Source organism: Branchiostoma lanceolatum, chromosome 4 (genome assembly GCF_035083965.1).
Source record: "Branchiostoma lanceolatum isolate klBraLanc5 chromosome 4, klBraLanc5.hap2, whole genome shotgun sequence".
Taxonomy (NCBI): Eukaryota; Metazoa; Chordata; class Leptocardii; order Amphioxiformes; family Branchiostomatidae; genus Branchiostoma; species Branchiostoma lanceolatum.
Window position 1 is genome coordinate 9,081,632 of NC_089725.1, and position 18,823 is coordinate 9,100,454.

The 18,823-nt window shown below is 41.3% G+C and overlaps 2 protein-coding genes across 2 annotated transcripts; both read right to left on the bottom strand.

Moving 5' to 3' along the window:
* Positions 1 to 1,931: 1,931 nt before the first annotated feature.
* LOC136432450 (protein farnesyltransferase subunit beta-like) lies at positions 1,932 to 14,481 on the bottom strand. Its single transcript, XM_066423752.1, has 14 exons — positions 14,353 to 14,481; positions 13,777 to 13,844; positions 13,019 to 13,091; positions 12,230 to 12,321; positions 11,570 to 11,619; positions 11,079 to 11,175; positions 10,461 to 10,544; positions 9,637 to 9,723; positions 8,694 to 8,823; positions 8,184 to 8,228; positions 7,265 to 7,352; positions 6,540 to 6,651; positions 4,871 to 4,985; positions 1,932 to 4,037 (listed from the first exon to the last, which is right to left on the bottom strand). The coding sequence occupies exons 1-14, from the start codon at positions 14,434 to 14,436 to the stop codon at positions 3,936 to 3,938; spliced, it is 1,227 nt and encodes a 408-aa protein (XP_066279849.1). The 5' UTR covers positions 14,437 to 14,481; the 3' UTR covers positions 1,932 to 3,935.
* Positions 14,482 to 15,796: 1,315 nt separating this feature from the next.
* LOC136432451 (kelch-like protein 24) lies at positions 15,797 to 18,683 on the bottom strand. The gene is made up of 2 exons (XM_066423753.1): positions 18,568 to 18,683; positions 15,797 to 17,626 (listed from the first exon to the last, which is right to left on the bottom strand). The coding sequence occupies exon 2, from the start codon at positions 17,612 to 17,614 to the stop codon at positions 15,902 to 15,904; it is 1,713 nt and encodes a 570-aa protein (XP_066279850.1). The 5' UTR covers positions 17,615 to 17,626; positions 18,568 to 18,683; the 3' UTR covers positions 15,797 to 15,901.
* Between the last annotated feature and the right edge of the window lie 140 nt (positions 18,684 to 18,823).

Below are 18,823 nucleotides of genomic sequence, written 5' to 3' on the forward strand. Positions count from 1 at the left end.
TCCATGGAGCAATCCAGCCTTCTAGATGCTTGGCCTTGATGAGCTGCAGACCATTATGTGCAGACAATTTGTTTCCTCTTGAGGTGTAGAAGGGTTGTCCAATTTTGGGTGACGGTTTGTTGGTTAAGCCCCCCTCTCACTGGACCCGCGGTACACTGGCGGCGTCGCTGCGCCCTAAACTGGATTTGTGTTACCCTTGACTTTATAATGGGAATATCATTCAAAACGTACAAAAATGACCAAAAAGACAACAAAACACACAAAGCTGAAAAATATTTTTTTGTCGATGAAATTCGTTGAGTGCTTTGTCGTGTCGCGGGTCCAGTGAGGGGGGGGCCTAAGAAACACCTCCCTTTACTTGCAACCATGCTGTAATTTCCGATTCCACAATTTGATGCTCTTAATTCTAGGAAAAACTGTCCCTAGAAAGTATTTCCAATTTTTGGTGTCTGCCTGCTGTCCACTTATCTTTCAACAGTCACACCCTAGAGTAATTAAACCACACATAATTTATAACCCATGCTCAACATTACCTTCTTAGATCCCCCCTATTTGTTCAGTCCCTTGTAGTAGTGTCTAGTGGCACATAGGGCAGCAAGTTTCCTTTACTGTTTCAGTAGCATGGTATATTTCTACAGGAAGGGATTGCTAGCCCTTCTCATGCACCTCCTAGAGCACGGGACCCCGAAAGACAGATGCAGCCCCAACCTAGATGCCCTTCCCAGGATTGAACCAGGGTTAGCAACTAATTGGAACCAGGAGCTCAACTGTGAGACTGCTACCAGTTGAGCTACAGGGACATCCCTGGATCCCCCTATAGCCACTCATTTATACATAACATCTACTATAAGGCCATGTTGATTTGATTATATGGATGACATCTGCGAGCGCATCAACTTTTGTCTGTTTCTACAAAAAAAAAACATTTTCGCCCATACCGTAAATTGTAAAAAGCAAAATGAGAAAATACATGCTGTAAATTGCAAAAAAATATTTCGGAAAACAAATACCAATGTCTTAGAATGCCAAAGTCAATTCCAAAGTCTTTTGAAGGAACAAAAATGAAGAACCTATATTTCGGTATACCGTACTCTGTGTGTTTGCTATTGTTCATCCTTCCTAACCACATAGATTTCATAAAGAAGGCAACTTTTTTTTTCACACACATCGGTTTTGGTGTTCCCAGAGGATGTCATCCACATAATGAAATCAACATGGCCTAACATAATTCCACCAGGGTACATGATTCCGCCACCCTGAAAAGATACGTCCAAACAGATCTCCAACCCAATGTCCCCCAGTATATTGTACTCCTATATATCTAAACTGTGCATACCTGGAGGGAGCTGCACTAGAGATCTCTCAAACCAAGGACATGCTCAAACCCACTGTTTTCTAAAGTGGCAGATGTACTGTAACTAGAGCTGTGTACCTAAACAAATTCTAGGTACAGGTACAGGTACAGGTACACGGGTCAAGGTACAGGTCCGGACCTGAATCTGTACCTAAACTACTTGTTCGGAAAATGCTAGATTTTCAATAAGGATAAAAGCATGTTAGAACTGGTAAAAACATAATATTTGATTGTGCTAGGTATTATTTTTATGAAAACACAGATGAAAATTTGACTCCAGCCATGCAAATGTGTTTTCTGTGCTTTAGAGTGGCTTTAGAGCACTGCCACGGTAATTTCATAGTAATTTTATCTGTCAAAGTGGCCATCCCCTGAGTCAGGTCCAGTACCAATACAGCAGGGTCAGGTATTTTGGACCTGTACCTAATTGATTGTACCCGGTACTGTATCGGTACAGTGTACCGGTACACAGCTCTAACTGTAACCAAGCAAAATAATGTAAATGGCGGCTACAGCAGTTTCACAACTTTTGAACTTGCATTCAGACAATTTCTTTATTGATAAAACAACAACTTGCTCCTGTAAGATCATGGTTTAATGTAATAATGCAAGAGTTCATTCACTGTTTGAACAAGACAAGATAAAGGTATTCATCTTGCAGCAGTGTCTTTAAAGAACACATTGGACCATGTAACACTGTTGAAGAACAGAATTATTCAATGACATGTACTATATACTAGCTGTCAGTATGTACATGCACTATGGCCATATACAAAACATGTAGCACCCTATCGATAATGTAAATTCGGTCCTGATATTTCTGGCACAGATTTTCAAATATGTACCTTTAGTACCGCAGCCACTATTACAGGGCATGTAACACCAACACATTAACATAGAGAAGTGTTGATTCGATTAATATATGGATGACATCTGATGATTCAATTTTCCTCCGTTTCAACAAAAAAATGTTTTTCGAACGCTCACATAATTTTTTGCGATTCCCAGATCTAGAGGATGTCATCCATATAACCTAGAGGATGTCATCCATATAATCAAATCAACACGGCCAAGCTAGGAAACATTGCTGGGAACATAAAACTAACTACCTGTACAGAATCTGAAACATTTTTGACAGTTGTTGATGAAAGATAGACATCCAGGTAATAAGATACGCCAAATAGTAGTTACTCAAGCAACTGGATATGATTTTGGAAATGGTCAGACGTTTCAAGTAGCATCCACTACTTTTCGTCAGTGACTGTGAGCAAGACAGTCGAACAGCAGGGTTTTTTTTTGACAGTCAACAACAGTTTGTAAGAATGTCCTCAAGAATGGGAGGAGCAGCAATAATACTCATGCACAAATGATCGTTTTTTAATCTATCTCCAAACAGCTTCTGTGCGAACTTAGGCTAAGGAAAAAAATGTTGTGTTTCTCAGGTTACCCGACCGACCCTAGTAAAAACCTTGTCGACCCAGCCTAGCCTTTTTTTGACGACCACTGGCAAGGTACATGGAATTTTCAATCTGACATCTGAGTGGTGAAATTCAATACAATTACAGTGGCCATTTTGAATTTCCCAAGGTCAGCTCGGGGTCATGCACCAAAGTGAGGCTCAGGTTGGTGTATTTCTCACTCAATTAACATATCAAGGCTTTGAATAGTTGATGTAAGTATGTGAGATAAACTTTGAACTTCTTTGTTCAGTTTATTGATATACATGTACTTGTACAATGTATATCTGTATGATTAGAAAAGTATCATAATAATGTTGAAAATACCAGCGTCCTAAATGCTTTTCAGTTTTACATTTGTCAAACTGTATTTCTTGACTAAAACATTTTTTTCTAAAAGAGAGAGAGAATCCAACGCAATTTTTTCAGTAATAGGAAACACAACATTAATTTTCCTTGGCCTTTAACAGTGTGACATGCAGACTGAAACAATTAAAGGAACTCAAAACAGGGACGGATATGCAAACTGTGAATTAGAAGCTGACACTTCTATTCTTAACAAAATATCTCAACTGATGTGACAACAGAGAAGTCCCCCAGTACTGGCCTGGTGGGCATTTTAGCGAACGTATTATACAAACAGGGGAATGTTACTTAGTTAAACCTCATAGCTAACTCTAAAGGTAGTTATATCAGGGCTGTCTCCAGCTTTAGTTTAACTTTTTTCTGTCACACTCATTTTTTGTGGAGCGTTAATTTTTGTTGTTAAATCTGTAATTTCAAGATTCCGAAAATATAGTAAATACAGAAATGTTCACAGTGATTTTATGTCCGCAGTTTTCCCGGCGACCGTTTCACCGCGAACTTAAAGCCAACGGAAACATTTTTGCCCAATACTGTTAGCAGTGTGTGACTTATTATAGCACTGCCGCGAACCTAAAATCACTGCGAACACTCCATATTCACCTTAGCGAGAAAAAACAAACATGCAAACTTAAATGCATTTACAGTAGATTTCCATCAATTTTGTGTCCTGAAATTCAGAATTTTAGGACGAATGGGGTAAATTTTTTGTCTGGGAGGAAGGGACGGATTCTGAAGACAGCCCTGAGTTATAAGGACCTTCAGGAGGCTGAGTTTGGAGATGGAACAGGTAGAACACCGAAGTATGAGTTGGCTTGTACCACGGCCTCTGGACTGATGTTGTACACAGGGTGGGTGGCATGCTGCAAGGGAGAAACAAACAGGCTGTCACATACAAACATATAAAAGCTGGAACATACTGTAAATGCAGAAATGTTCGCGGTGGTTTTATGTTTGCGGTTTTCGCGGTGAACTTTCAGCGCCAACTTAAAACCAAACTTTTTGCTCGCCAGTATGACTGTAGCGCTACTATTGCATTGTTTCAAACACAAACTTAAAACCACCGCGACCACTCCATTTTCTTCCTACCGCAAAAAATAAAAACCATGTGAACTTAAAATGCATTTACACTTCAGTATTACACATGGGCAATTACAGGGCTCAAAATTCACTTTCCTGAATAGGTGCACTGGTGCACCTAACCTAACCTAACCTAACCTGAAAATGTATGTAGTACACATAAACAATTTTGGATGCACAACAACTCAGCAAAAACTAATTACAAACTTTACTGCCTCTCTTCATGGCTTTAATCTAAAATTCTATGTCTAACTTCAGAATCTTACACAAGTAATACAACAATCATTATTGTTTTATCATATTTTTGTATTTTTCTGACACTTAAAAAGTCAAGAATATGCTATATACTAGACAGTGTACAATTCAAATCAAACATCTGCAATCCTTGGGCAGACCCAGTTGAGCTACACATATCTACAGCTATAGAAATATGCTCTACACTTAAGTGCCCTATGGTATACTGTGACCCTTTTATTCTAAAAGCATTTGACTGTGGGTATACCAGTCTTCCTCTTCTTTGTAGTCCTAAATATTTGTGTAGGATTACACAGTACATAGATAGAGTTACTATAATTGTAGTAGCATGCTTCGTTAACTTTGTTTTACGGCATCTCACCAGTTCGTTCCGAGCAGGGCCCATGACATGGCTATGGTTGTATTTCCCTCCTATGAAGTGTTGGGCTATAGACAGGCCACTCAGACAGTAACAGGTGTGGTAGAAGTCCCTGGCTCTGGATGGGAGAAGATCAAAACAATCACTACAGTTGTATACCATAACCATTGTGGTCAGCAAAATTGTTTTCAGGTCATCTGTTTGTGTGTATGTTTGCAATCATAACTCAAGATTCTTCAGATGTGTTATACGCCCGGTTTGATGTCCCTCCTTCCTTCCTGATCGTCCAAGCTGCAGACAGGCTGTGCCTTGCCAGAGGGCGCTTCAAACAAAGTGAGTATCGCTTCAGCCAAGTCTCAGCAATTTTTGTGAGGGAGGACAAAGTCTTTGACCTCCTTGGACAGACGTGTTGATGTCTGTACAAGTCATAACAGCATTTGAGAAATGTGTCTTCAATATAAGAATTGCGCACGTCGTGTGCAAATTATGAAACATGTTGCTTCTGTGCAGGCGCTGGTCTCACGATTCTGACTCGGCTTCTGAACCTTGTCCTCTCATCCCCCTCTGTGTTAGAATCATTGGCGAACCTACACTCATTTGACAAACTACCTTCCATCATTTCATACCCACTATCCTGCAATAGTCGCGTTGCCAGCTTTTTTAAGAAGCATTTCTTGACAAATGTTTGGCATGTGGGTAGGTCTTGACGTCCTGAAGAACCCTGCCGGATTTGATCCACCTGGCAGCTTTTCAGGTACTGCAGTATTACAGGCCGAAACCCATGCCTATAACACTTCTTCATGAGCTCATTTCATTCAAAATCATGGCTCTAGCATGTCCAGAACATCAGATATGAAAACCAGACTTTCTGCTGCAGTATCACAGGAAGCCACAAGGTGGTCCATAATCAAACTTGTCCTTCGTTTTGTCGACACCTACCCACATACCAAATAGTATATTGAAGATCTATCCACAGCTCTCAAGTTAGGCTGTCTACAAACACACAAAACACATCAAAAACATACATGTACATGTAACCTTGACAAAGGTAGAAAAAACACAGTGACTCAATAACGGCCATTCCTCTCAGAGTCCAACATGCCATAATGATATTGAGAACAAATTTCACTTCATTATGGACTGTCCAACATATGCTGATAACCAACAAAAATTGTTACGATTGTATGTACGTCCGACACAATATTGCCACCTACATGTACCAGGACAGAGATATTCAATATGATATCCACCTATGTAGGCAAATTTGTACATAAAGCAAAAACGAGACAATATCATACATTCCTGACACAGCATACTGTTACCAACATACTGTATTCTAGAGCGTTAGCATGTACATTATTCTATAGATTATTTTTACTGTTAGTCATAGATTAGATTAGTTCTATATATTTGTTAACAATATCATACATTCCTGACACAGCATACTGTTACCAACATACTGTATTCTAGAGCGTTAGCATGTACATTATTCTATAGATTATTTTTACTGTTAGTCATAGATTAGATTTAGTTCTCTATATTTGTCAACAATAATTGCAATACTTCAACTCTCATGTGCGTAACTTGCCATACATTACAATTGTTGTGCAATAAAGCTCTTCTTCAATATGTGCTTCTTCTCAATAAAGAAACATGAGAGTGCACCACTGACTTGCCAGGCTTGTCGATGAGCCCCCCTGAGATGAACTGGCAGCAGATCAGGACGTACTCCTGTAAGGCACCTTGATGGAACATCCAGGACTCTTTACTGAGAGCTTCGTCACCTGCAGATACAACATAACAATCTTTACTTAACAAACTCATGCCCAAAATCTAATTGCAAGCAAGGGCACACACAGATATCATAACATAATAAAAAGTTAAAAGACTTAGATCTCGACATTTCCCATTCAGTATGAACAAGGCTTTTGGATATGGCTTTCATGAGGAAGAATTTTCGGAATTCAAAGCTTACTGTCTTCTCGATGCCCTCAAATTTGTCAGAAAATTCCCCTAAATCCATCCTCAGGAAAGCCAGATTGAAAAGCCCTATTCACTTTGGTTTGGAAATGCCGAGACCTGAAGTCACACATTGTGACCTTACAATTGATTAATTCAATCATCAGGCGAGTAGCCGTCAGAACGGCCCAAGTTACATCCGTGAATAGTTTGTAATGGTTGTGTAAAAAATAGTCTTTTTATTCAGCCCAAGTTACAAATAACGGAAGAGCCCTGAACTATGGTGGCCATGGGCTTAAGTAAACGAAGTGAGGACTTAACTTTGGGGTATATTTACTGTAATTTAGCAAAGTATGATAGACCTTTCAATTTTAAGTTTAGCTTCCCTTTAACCCTACAGGCACCTGAACAGTCTCCTTATGATATATCTGTACCCACCCTCCATCATCAGTACTCTGTGCAGCAGTGGGAGGGTCCCGGCCTGCCAGAAGGAGTAGCAGCCATCAACTAACTTGTTGGTCCGGCCCTGGAACAGACACGTGGAAGAACAAGGCTTATCACACTGTAGACCTGTAATATCAATATAGTCTACACCGGGTGGAAGCTACATAACGCTACTAAGATGTACTGTGAATTCGTTTATTTTTGAGGGGACTTAATTTTGCAGTAGAAGGAGGAAGGAGGTTTTCACAGTGTTTTAAGTTTGTGGTTGAACCAATTCTGTACTAGATCTAGAGTTACTATCAATACATTTGAAATGCATATTTCCGTGTCATGAACTTACAGAGGTCACTGTGAAAACCACCAATTGAAATACATGTAAAATCTCCGCAAACATTTCCAAGATTTATAGTACAACTATAGATAGGGAATGTTTCACACAATTATTATGTACTTCATTACCTGGTAGTGTGCCAACAGTTACAGTTCTAGCACGGACAGTGATAGTACTTACTTCTGCGCTGGTACTTTACTCAGATATAGCCCCAAACAGAACTACATTCTGGAATAAAATTTTGGTATGAAATAAAAAAAAAATCTTGTCTTTATCATCAATGACTAATCCAAAAGAAGGCGTTAGAGATACTGTATGCATTTAAGTTCGCGTGGTTTTTGTTTCGCGCTAAGGGAAAATGGGGTGTTTGAGGTGGTTTTTAGTTCGCGGCAGTGCTATAGTCACATATACTGCTACAGTATTGGACAAAAATGTTTGCAGTAATTTTATGTTCGCTGTGAAACAGTCGCCGTGAAAATCGCGAACATAAAATCACCGCAAACATTTCTGCATTTACAGTAGCAAGGAAGTTTGGACATTGTTAACATAACAATTGACAGAACAGTAGCATAAACTGCCTACCTGAAAACCACCCTCTAATCTCATTTGTCTGTTGACAGTCCATCTCTGTGGGCAGGGGAAGAACAAGGGAAAAGTAAGTCCTTAATGCATCTCTTGATTCATCTACAGGCTTCATTCAACAATTATTTGAAAAACAAAGGCATTTTATCATGCATGACATCTAAGATATATAAAGTCACAACCTTAAGTTATTGCCACTCATGATCATCTGAATCAGCGAATTACTTGAATGTATACTACCCGGGGTAAACCTATCCCATAGACACGCCCACATCCATGAAAATGAAGAAATGCAAAATAACATCCCTTTAAGTTTAAGCACACCGGGTCACCCCTACTCTTCTCGATAAGTGTGTTGGGTTCTTTTACATGCAGAGGTTTAACGCTTGAGGCTTACGCCCAAAGCTCCCTCATACACGGGGCCGCCGGCTTTACGTCACCATCCAAAATGACGAATGCAATCCCTTACAACATGTCCGAGCTCGAGTCGACCACTGATGAAGACCATACCAATAAACTCTTGGTGTCTATGAGTCTCTCCCTGCCCAGCATGACCAGGGCGGCGTACCCACAGAACGTGTAGCCACCGTGAGCCTCCATCTCAGGAACACCAGCAATACCACCTTCATAGGTCTGACATCTACAACAACAACAACAACATTGTCAATACTACGCCTGGGTACTGTAGATTATATCTATTTTCAGTAGAAGGGGAAAAGAGGTTTCTGCTATGTTTTTCTGTTTGCGGTTTAAATAATTCTGTAGTACTGTTACAATCAGCACATTCAATTTTGGAAAAACATTCTGTGTGAGGAGGTCACTGTGAAAATAAAAACACAGCAAACATTTTTAGTTAACCCATGTCCTGCTGACATTTTTTACACAATTTATTTCATTAATTTGATTTCTTAATCAGGTCATTTTCCCTTGACTTTTTCTGCACTGCAGTGGCATTGTTACTTCCGCATTCGGTGCGTTTCTTTCCGGTGTGATGTGTTCAACTCAAAAATACCCCCAACCCATACATATACAGGTCCCACATACGCACAAGGCTCTGTATATATGTAGAGCCCACCGCAATATAGGCTTCCCACAGGACAAGGGTTAAGATAAACAGTATATATAAATCTGTATACAGTCAAACGTTATCGGAAAAGTGTCTTGTTCTGATCATTGATACAAATACAGGATTTTTGTGTTACAAAAAAGCAAAGCTATTACCCCGTCTACACCTCATTTACGTATGAAATTCATATAGTTCTGGCTAAAATTAGTAAAAACCAATATGAATTTTTTCAGCCACTGACGAAAGACAGCAGATGCTACATGTATCTGAAACATATAACTGTTTACTAAACTCATCCAGTATCTTTCGTATTGTGTATCTTATTACCTGGATGTCTAACATTCATTGAAGTGAGAAAGTTCTAGCAACTGTTGTGAGCCAACCCACCTGACTATCCACTCAGGTGTGCCCTCGAACATCTCCGGTGTGATGATGTTGGTGAGGGTGGCTGCTGAGGCTGCACAGTACGCACCCCTGTAGACACAACAGGACAACAGTCACGGAAAGGCTTTCTAGAACCACAGGGTTTCCGGAAAAGATGGGCTGGGCTAGACGGAGTGGGCTACCTCAGTGGGCTACCCTTCCATCTAGCTCATCCACAGCTGGGATTGTCATCAACCAAATTTTTCCTAAAGGAAATTCTGTTAGAGGCCAAGCCCCTCTGCATATAGCTTTGAGGCCCAGTAGCTTGCTGAGGTAGCCTAGCTCCCTTTTTTTGAAACCCATGGGAACCCAACTTACAAAAAAAACATTTAGAGGCATTCCAGCTACACGTTATGTACTAGTATTGATTTGAGAGCTCGTTCTAGTGATGCTGAAGAAGAGTGATGGATGTCACTCAAAACGTCTGGCAGCAGTGTCCTTAATTTGATACATTTGTCTTTCATTCAATTCTCGGGTAATTTGCAAATTCGGCAACCTTCTGGGGATCAACAAATTTGGCTGAATGTCGTTGACAGTGTGATGCTGGTTTTAAAAAGATACTGAGATGCTACATGTACTGTTAGATTGGTGTTCAGCACCAAGGACAGGTCTAATTATGAAAGTTTGAGTGTGATTAGGTGCCAGATGACCCTTTGGGAACAAGGGCAGGGACAGAAATGACTGTTTAGGCCTGATTCCGTGTTAAATGATTGTTCACTAGTAACATTGTGGAGCCCAGGGAGGTGATAACAACAGAAATGTAGATTCCAACAGAACAGCTGGCCTACCGTACATCCTCCTCCCCTCCCTCATGCATGAGCCACGCACCGTCAGGTCTCTTGGCACTCAGGAGGAACCTCTGCAGTTTGGGTCTACATGGGGAAAGACAAACATGGTGGTAAGGTGGAGGTAAGGGTTGTCAACTCCTGGGTTCAAATCCTTATCAGGCCCCAGTGTTGTGCCCTTGGGAAAGGCATTTTGCACCTTTTTCCTCACTCTAGGTGAAAATGAGTACACAGCTTTGGCAAGAGACATCCTCTTGGATAACATGGGACATTAACAGTCGGAGGTCCGGGTTCCAGGAAAGCCACACTAACAGATGTCAGATCATATCTCACTTACCAAAGAGAGTAAGGGACCATCCCGGTGTGAGTGGATCGAACCTTACAGGTCTTATGTAGCTTGTACCTATTTTACAAAAACTGGTGCATTATGCCACATAATAAATATAATTTAATTGATAAATAGGCAGCAATCTATAGTTGACGGCTTCATTTTTTCAGTATCACACTTAAGGCTTTACAACCACCGGTAGCAGCTAAAAAAATACATGTACCAGACAGCCAGTATAACTACTGGTAACAGTGATGACCCAGTCAGGGATGTTACAGCCATCATCTACGTACCTGTCGATAACGTTATACGCCTCCTCTGTACCCAGGATGCACAGGGCATTGACAGCTGCATACGTTGGAGCCAGGTGCGCCAGCTGTCCGGGGCCACCTGAAACAGGTGTGCAAAAAAACTCATCAGACAAAACATTGCATTTGCAGCAATACACATGTATGTCTTAAAAATCAATATGGCATTGTGACATTAGTTGCTGTGGAAGCTAGACAATGCTGAGTAAAGGGTAAACAAGCACAAGAGCCTTCTACCAATAAATACATGTAACCTTCACCATGGCTCGTCCAGAACACGAGATGCAAACAAACGCTTAAAAAACAGGTTGCTGCAGTCCCAATGAAAGTCACCAGGTTTTCCAAAATCTGGCCATGTACTGAATTTTATGACAATCCATCCATAGCTTCTTGAACATTATTCTGTTTAACCACATACAAACGCTGCCAAAAACATGACCTCCTAGGCAAAGGTAATAAAAGGCATTTTAACTTACCTCCAAACCCACCATTCGGATGTTGGCACGCTGACAGGAACTGTGCAATCCTACCATTCAGAACACAACACAACTGTTAATACTGGCTGAACATACTGTAAATTCTTTTACTTTTGCAGGCATTCAATGATACACGGATGGGTGTCCCTGTGGTGTAGTGGTCTGCTCTTCTGTCACTTACCACATCTGGTTCAAATTATTTGGAACCAGAAGGCCCGAGTTTGTGCCCGGGTAGGACATCTCTGGACAAGAGGCGCTTTGAGTTGTACCAAAGACTTTATAAAAATGGTACATACTTCTGAAACAGTATGGAAGTTAAACACACTCTAGCCCCCTGCTGCAGTGATTGCACCACAGTGTGGCCCAGGGCTATGAAACGGGTTTGGGCAACGCCCTATACACCTTATGGTGTGGGAGGATTTTAACTTATTTTAACTAACTAATAATACACGGAAAGGATTATAATTTAAAAGCAGTGTTTTTAGTTTGCAGTTGGAACAATTCCATTGTACGGTAGTGATACATCAGTGTCAGGAATTTGCAGTGGAGAGGTCACCTTGAAAATAAAACCACCGCAAACATTTTAAGATTTACAGTTGTATCTTCAAGGGATATTCTTCTGGTTTAAAAGCTGAATGTCCACAGGGATCATCTACTTACTCTGAGGCTGTTTCTTCTGGCATGGGTTCTTCTAGTAGCTCCAGACCATGGACAATCCAGTAACACAACCACGGTCGGCTGGCATCCAGGCACTGGGGAACATGCAAACTCTTGTTATTATGTGCTGGGGATAGGGAGCACTATTTTGATAGCTATACAACAATGATTGGATAATGGCAAGAAATCCAGAAATATTGCAATCATACACTTTTTCTCAGTATAAAGTAGAGTGGATTCATTCCTCAAGCTAACTGACATCGGTTAGCTTGAGGAATTAATCCACTCTACCTTATACCGTATACTTTTTCTCAATTATAATGGTGTATATCAAACACTGTAGTACCTTGTGTAAAGAAAGATCACATTATTGTCACCTCATGTGGAAAAACAGGCAGTCCAGATATAGAAACAATAAGGGCTATCAAACATTAAAAATCATGACCATAGCACATCTAAAACATGAGAAAACCAGAAGTCCTATTGCAGTACCACAAATACCTGCTAGGAGGTCCATGATTGAACATATCCTTAGTTTTACTAAATCCTCCCCACAGACCAAATATCATATAGCTAGATCTATCCACAGCTTCTTGAGTTAGCGACGTATAACAAAGCTAATTCTCTAGGAGATGCATCCATGTAATTTTCTGAATATTTTCAGAGCGGTCATGGTACTGTAAAAATGCCTTCACCCCTGAGGCATCGCCAAAGAGAGCCAGCAATACAGGCTGCATCACCAAGTATATATGCCAGGTGGACAGTAAGGAAGAGGGGGACACAACAGCTTACCTCATACACATCCGACAGGTGTCTGAGTCCTTTCTTCAGGTAAGCCAGGTGTTTTTCCCTGTGTAGGACTGGGCTGAAATATCACAAATCAAATTAATCTGTGTGAAATAAGCCAAGTTTGACCATATGTAGGACTGGACCGAAATATTAGTAACACAAAACCTGGTGACTGATGTATGAGGGTCTGCATGGGGGGTCCACTGCAAATCACTGCAAATTAAGATAAAGCTTTCTGCATCTCACCAAAAAAGGCATGCAGACCCTCCTTGCTGTCTGGCATCCATCGGTTACATGATTACACACGTCAGCTCTAAACATGGTGGTTTTATCTTTTATATCATACCTGGGCCGTGAAAACGTTTGATATAGGTGTTCTGCATCGTGTGATAATTTTCCGTATCACACGGGGTTCTACTTGTATCACACCGGCTTCCATATAGAATATCTAGCATGTATTTTGAGTGCGCCGGTTGCGCCGCTGTCGAAAATTTGAATAGCCGATTCGGAGGTTGGAATCGATGTTGTTACCATTTTTTTGTTCAAGGACACAAAACTATCTAAACTTCAGGCACATTTCGCATTGAAAACCTTTTTTTCGGGTGGGTATGACAACATTAAATAAAATACAACACGGTGTATTCCGCATCACCCTCGGTCCCGGCCGCGGGTCGCATCGCCCTCCGGCGGTCGGGCAGTCGGGCCAGTACCTCGGGCGATACGGAATACCCCGTGTTGTATTCTATATGATAATAACTCACTCAGCATCCCCATCTGACCTCCGGTGAAAGTGTGAGTACAGCTGCTCTACTGACTCCTCCACCTTTTCCTGTAACAACAAAACAAGCACCGTGAGATCACTACACTATTGTACACAGTTTTATAAACACATAACATTAAGTTACATATTGAGAATGTCAAAGTTGAAGGCCGGATCAAAAATGTCAAGATGGGATCTGTTTATACGTTAAACAGCCTCATTACCCTACACATTGGGTACCTGCCTGTGGCACTGGCTGCAAATACACCTGATATGATAAATATATGGCAGCAAGGAAATGATCTGATAGCAACCGATTTTCAGGCTCTATTGTGCTGGTGAGGTCTAGAAGAGAGAAACATTGTGCAGTATTTATAACAATCTATCTCTGGTCACTCCAGTCTGACAATCTACCTGTTTTATCATCTTTGAGATAGATAAACATTCAATAAAATTGTGACAACATTAGGACATCGTGAGAACATTCCAGCAAAATTTAGTACCTGCAATGGCAGAATGGTAGCATTACTTTTCTTAAAGTAAGCCTGGAACAGTCTTAGCACGTTTATTGTCTCACCTGCTCAAGTGATGAATGTGTAGCCAGGTCATCGTCTTCAAAACGAAGCGCGTTCCTTCCACCCTCCTGACTGCGCAGCGCCATCTTGAGAATGTTGATGTTCGTGCGAGTTCACCACTCAGGGACGCCCTCTAGCGGCTCAAATAAAAATTGCAGCTTCCTGTCTGAGTCCACTCACGAGCGGCCTCTAGTGGGCCAAAAAAATAGTGCAGTTTTCTGTGCAAGTCTGTCACGGGCTCACCTTGATAACAATATCAGTTGGCAGGGGCTGAATCTCTGGAAGTTTTCCTTTCCTTGGTGTTCATAATCATTTTTCTAATTGATTGTTTCATAATGATGCGTTCATAATGGTATAAAATAACGTTAACGAGCTGTAAAGTATATAATATACAACGATATAACGTTAAATATGTATAACAATGCATATCGATCAATCTCCAATTTCCTTACCAATCACCAGTAACCTGGATTGTTTGTGTAAGAGAGCAAAAAGTACTTTAGGGAGGATGGCGAATTGATAGTGTGATTAACATTTGAGGCTTTACTCAAGTCTAAATACTCTCGACTGTCAAGCCTGTAATATAACCTGGCATCCACTATATCCAGTCTATCATCGTTCAGCCAGGCACTCTTTGCATATACACGAAGGGACTTTACTGCCGCCCAGGTAATCTTAACACCCAATAGTAGTTTCACACGATAGGAGTTTAATTGGCCACATCATGGCATATAAAACTCCTACCGAATAAGCAACCATCGGGTGCAAACAATTGCCCAAGCAAAGATCTCCCTAATTTTGAACCAAAAAACTGACACAGTAGACAGAGCTTCGTTCAACAGCAACTTGATGATTGATAGTTTGTTACAACATATTATAAGAAAAGTGTCACAAGTACGTCGATGAAGGTTAGACATTCATTGACAAGTAATAAGATACAACTTACAGAAGATAACAACTGAATATATTTTGTAAACAATCTATGACTGACGAAAGTTAGTGAATACTACGGTACTAGTACCTGAGACATCTGTTTCCTAATTCTATCCAATTGTTTATGTACTTGTTTTCTGGAGTGCCACAAGTGTTACAGTAAAAATATTATCATGTCTCTATCTATAACTTTAGTAGCATCTACTAATATAATTCCACCAGGGTAAATAAAATCTCCAACCCAACATCCCCCAGTATAATGCACTCCTGTACATGTACATCTACACTGTGCACGGGGAAGGGGTGTGTGTGCTGCACTGGAGATCTCTCAAACTGTTTTTTAAAGTTGCAGATTTATATAATCTGGTGGATTAATGTTAATGGGGGTTAGATATAAGGTAATTGTCTTTCATACAAAGTGATAATCTATGATAGAATATACAATGTACTCAAAACATATGCATAATTGGCATATTCTCAGCCCTGAAAAAAATACCGCAACCCCATAGAATATAGTAATAGTACTACATATGGAACTACAAATGATTGCATGTATTTGATGAGATGAATCAAACAACAATTTGGGGCTGAGGAAACCCTTGTGCAAGATAGACCATTTCATATCAGTACAGTAACACAAGCATGGCCGTTAAGACCGTTTGGCATGTTTCCCACATGATTAAGTGACTTAGTCTCTGGATCAAGGCACAAGACTTTTGTGTCTTTATTGGGCTCATCCTCATAATAGCCTCCACAGATGTAGATCCTTCCTCCAAAGACAGTCATCCCATGCGCGCTGTGAACACCTTCAGTCGCTACCTCACTCCAGGAACCCCCGTTTTCACCAGGCATGAAACTATAAACCCTTGTGAGTCCAGCGACGTAGATGTTACCATTGAGAGCTGCAGCTGGGATGTTACAACATTCTACAGGTATGTCACTCTGTGGCTGCCAATGACTGTCTCCCGGGCTGAAACGATACACTGTGGATGTTGGTTCCCTACTTTCAATACCTCCAATCACGTATATGTTGCCGTCCAACACTGCAGCAGCATGTCCGCATCTTGGTTGTGGGAGTGCTACACCTTCAGTCCACTTGTTAAGTCTTCGGTTGTAGACCTCTACAGAATCTACCGGTAGTGCTAATCCATAATTGTTTTCTCTGCCACCAATCGCGTACACTTTACCTTGTACCACTGCTAGCTGGTGACAGGACCGGTCGACGTTCATTGAAGCAAGTCTGGCCCAGTTGTCCAGTTCTACAGTATATAGCCACACTTTGGTCGAACTCATGCCTGCAGACACAATGATGTCACTTGTGCCCAGAACAGCCACGGCAAATCCAGAGTCCTCAATCTGCTTCATAGCAGTTAAAGGAGTCCAACTTGTACTTGATGGCTCGGCAGAGCAGGTCATCATGATAGAGTTTGAGTACTTTGAGAAAATCAATCCTTCTTCATGTAGCATTTCCCTCCCTCCAATAACCACTACTGCCTCCTTCAGACCGCTGGCACGGCGGGGACGGGTGCGGGGTGACTGGACCTCTCCTGGGAACAGCTGGTACCTGCGAGCTTCTGTCACGATATCCGGGCAAGCCTTGCGTACGGCGTTGTTGGTCTCCACCTTCTCAATAAAGTACAGTTTGTCCATGAAGGGGAACCTGACCAGTTCCATCAGCTCTTTCATCTCCTTCTTCCTCTTCCTGGTGTCATGGTCGATCCATGTCATCACTGTTTCATACACGACTTCTTCTGTGGCATTGAGGTCGTCCGATGAGATAAGTATGATGAGCTGGTCCTTAGTCAGATGGAGAAACTCGGGTGTTTTGCTGACTGCTGCAAAGTCATTCATGGCCCACAGCGATGCCCTCTTCTCCAACTCAGGGGACAGCATGCCACCAAGGTCCAGCATACTAATGCAGTTTTCAGCACACAAACCTTCAGACAGGAACTTCATACATGCTTTGAAAACAGGTTGGATCTGAAAGAAGTTGGCAGCTTTCATAAGCTTCACAGCGTTGTCTTCCGTGATGGTGACTTTTGAAGTGTACGCGTAGTCAACGAGAAGCTGTAGGGTGCTGGTGCTGACCTCGTGAATGGTCACCTTGTGCTCCTTGCTCTCACGAAGCCCGTTGCAGAACATGGCGTGAAAGTATTCGCTGCAAGCGGCCAGGACGGCGCGGTGACACGGAATCTCTTTTCCAGCAACGCAAAGGATAACGTCTACCAGCAGGCTGTTGGACCGCAGTCCCTCCAAGCCCTGCAAGAGGGCGCCTGCATGTGGTTCATAGCAGATGTCGGATGATGCCGGTGATCTCTGCCCTGCTGCCATTATGCCCCGATTCTGGAATGCAACAGAATGTGTGAAATCAGTTGTATTACACATGAAAGCCTTACCATAGATTACACACACCAAGGAGGTTATATATAACCTCCTTGCACACACAAAATACACATTTTTATGATAGATTATCTTTGGCCTAACAGATGTGTTGATGCAGGGATTCATAATTTCCAGGAAGAAGGTCAGTGACCTCGGACAGGGGTACTGTAATATTTCGATGTTTGGGTACTTTAATCTTGTAAGTCTAGCGACTAATAAATGAACTAGAGATGCATATATGAACTCCAAGCCTGATCTATTGCTCTCGTGCGGATCGTTTTTTATTCTGTGATCTACTAGTATGCTGTACTTTAGGTCTGTACAATGGTCTACACAAGTCTATCCAATGGTCTGGGGTTACATACAGATGTTTTATTGCCTGTGTGTTTGCAGCTATAGTAACTCAAGATCCCTTTGAAAGTTTGATGAATTTGTTTGAATTTTTGTATTTTAGTAGATATTGAGGTCCCGATGAAACATGACGATTCTGGGCACCGTAGCCCATTAAATCAACTGTTGTTGAAGTTGTTTGCCTATGTCATACAAGCTGGGGCAATATGCTTCTGTCCAAGCAGAGATTTTTAATACTAGTAGCCTCTGGCTTGTTACACTTATAAGAAAAACAGGTTTTAAAGAAATTGTTTTCCTGGTAAAAAGAGGGTACCAAATAAACAGTTACACCTTAGTAGCACAAACCGCAAACACCATAACATGAAAACATCTTCATGAAAAAACATTTTGACTGTAACGTTAGACGTCAAGACTGATGCAAAGAGAAGATCACGTATTTTTGTTGCAGGCCAGTCTTTCCTGTTGAACTTCGAAATTCAAGATGTAGAATGCAGGGAAATTTGACACGATACTCATATGATAGGCAGCTATCGAAAGCAATGTTTCCTTACCTCCTCGTGTAACAGTTTCTACGCTGATCGTACCGAGAAGTAAGCTTGCGGTCGGACAAAAATATGCAGAAGAAACAGACAAACGGCGGGAAAAACTTCCAGGAAAGTCAAAGGTCATTCCTGGAATATTCCAAATGAAGCGACGGGGTTAGTGATAATTTGTGCATTATTTTTTTCAACATTATGATTACATTATCTTACAGAAGGTAAATTATTCAAGAGGACGTGCAAAGTAAGTCCGTGATATAACATTTAA

Bases quoted from the DNA above. Each gene is read 5' to 3' on its own strand.
- LOC136432451 (XM_066423753.1), bottom strand. From the start codon at position 17,614: ATGGCAGCAGGGCAGAGATCACCGGCATCATCCGACATCTGCTATGAA.
- LOC136432450 (XM_066423752.1), bottom strand. From the start codon at position 14,436: ATGGCGCTGCGCAGTCAGGAGGGTGGAAGGAACGCGCTTCGTTTTGAA. The intron at 13,092-13,776 runs GTGAGTTATTAT...GTGATATTTCAG, and splicing joins AGGTCAGATGGGGATGCTGA to CCCAGTCCTACACAGGGAAA. The intron at 8,229-8,693 runs GTATGGTCTTCA...CCCTGCCCACAG, and splicing joins TAGACACCAAGAGTTTATTG to AGATGGACTGTCAACAGACA.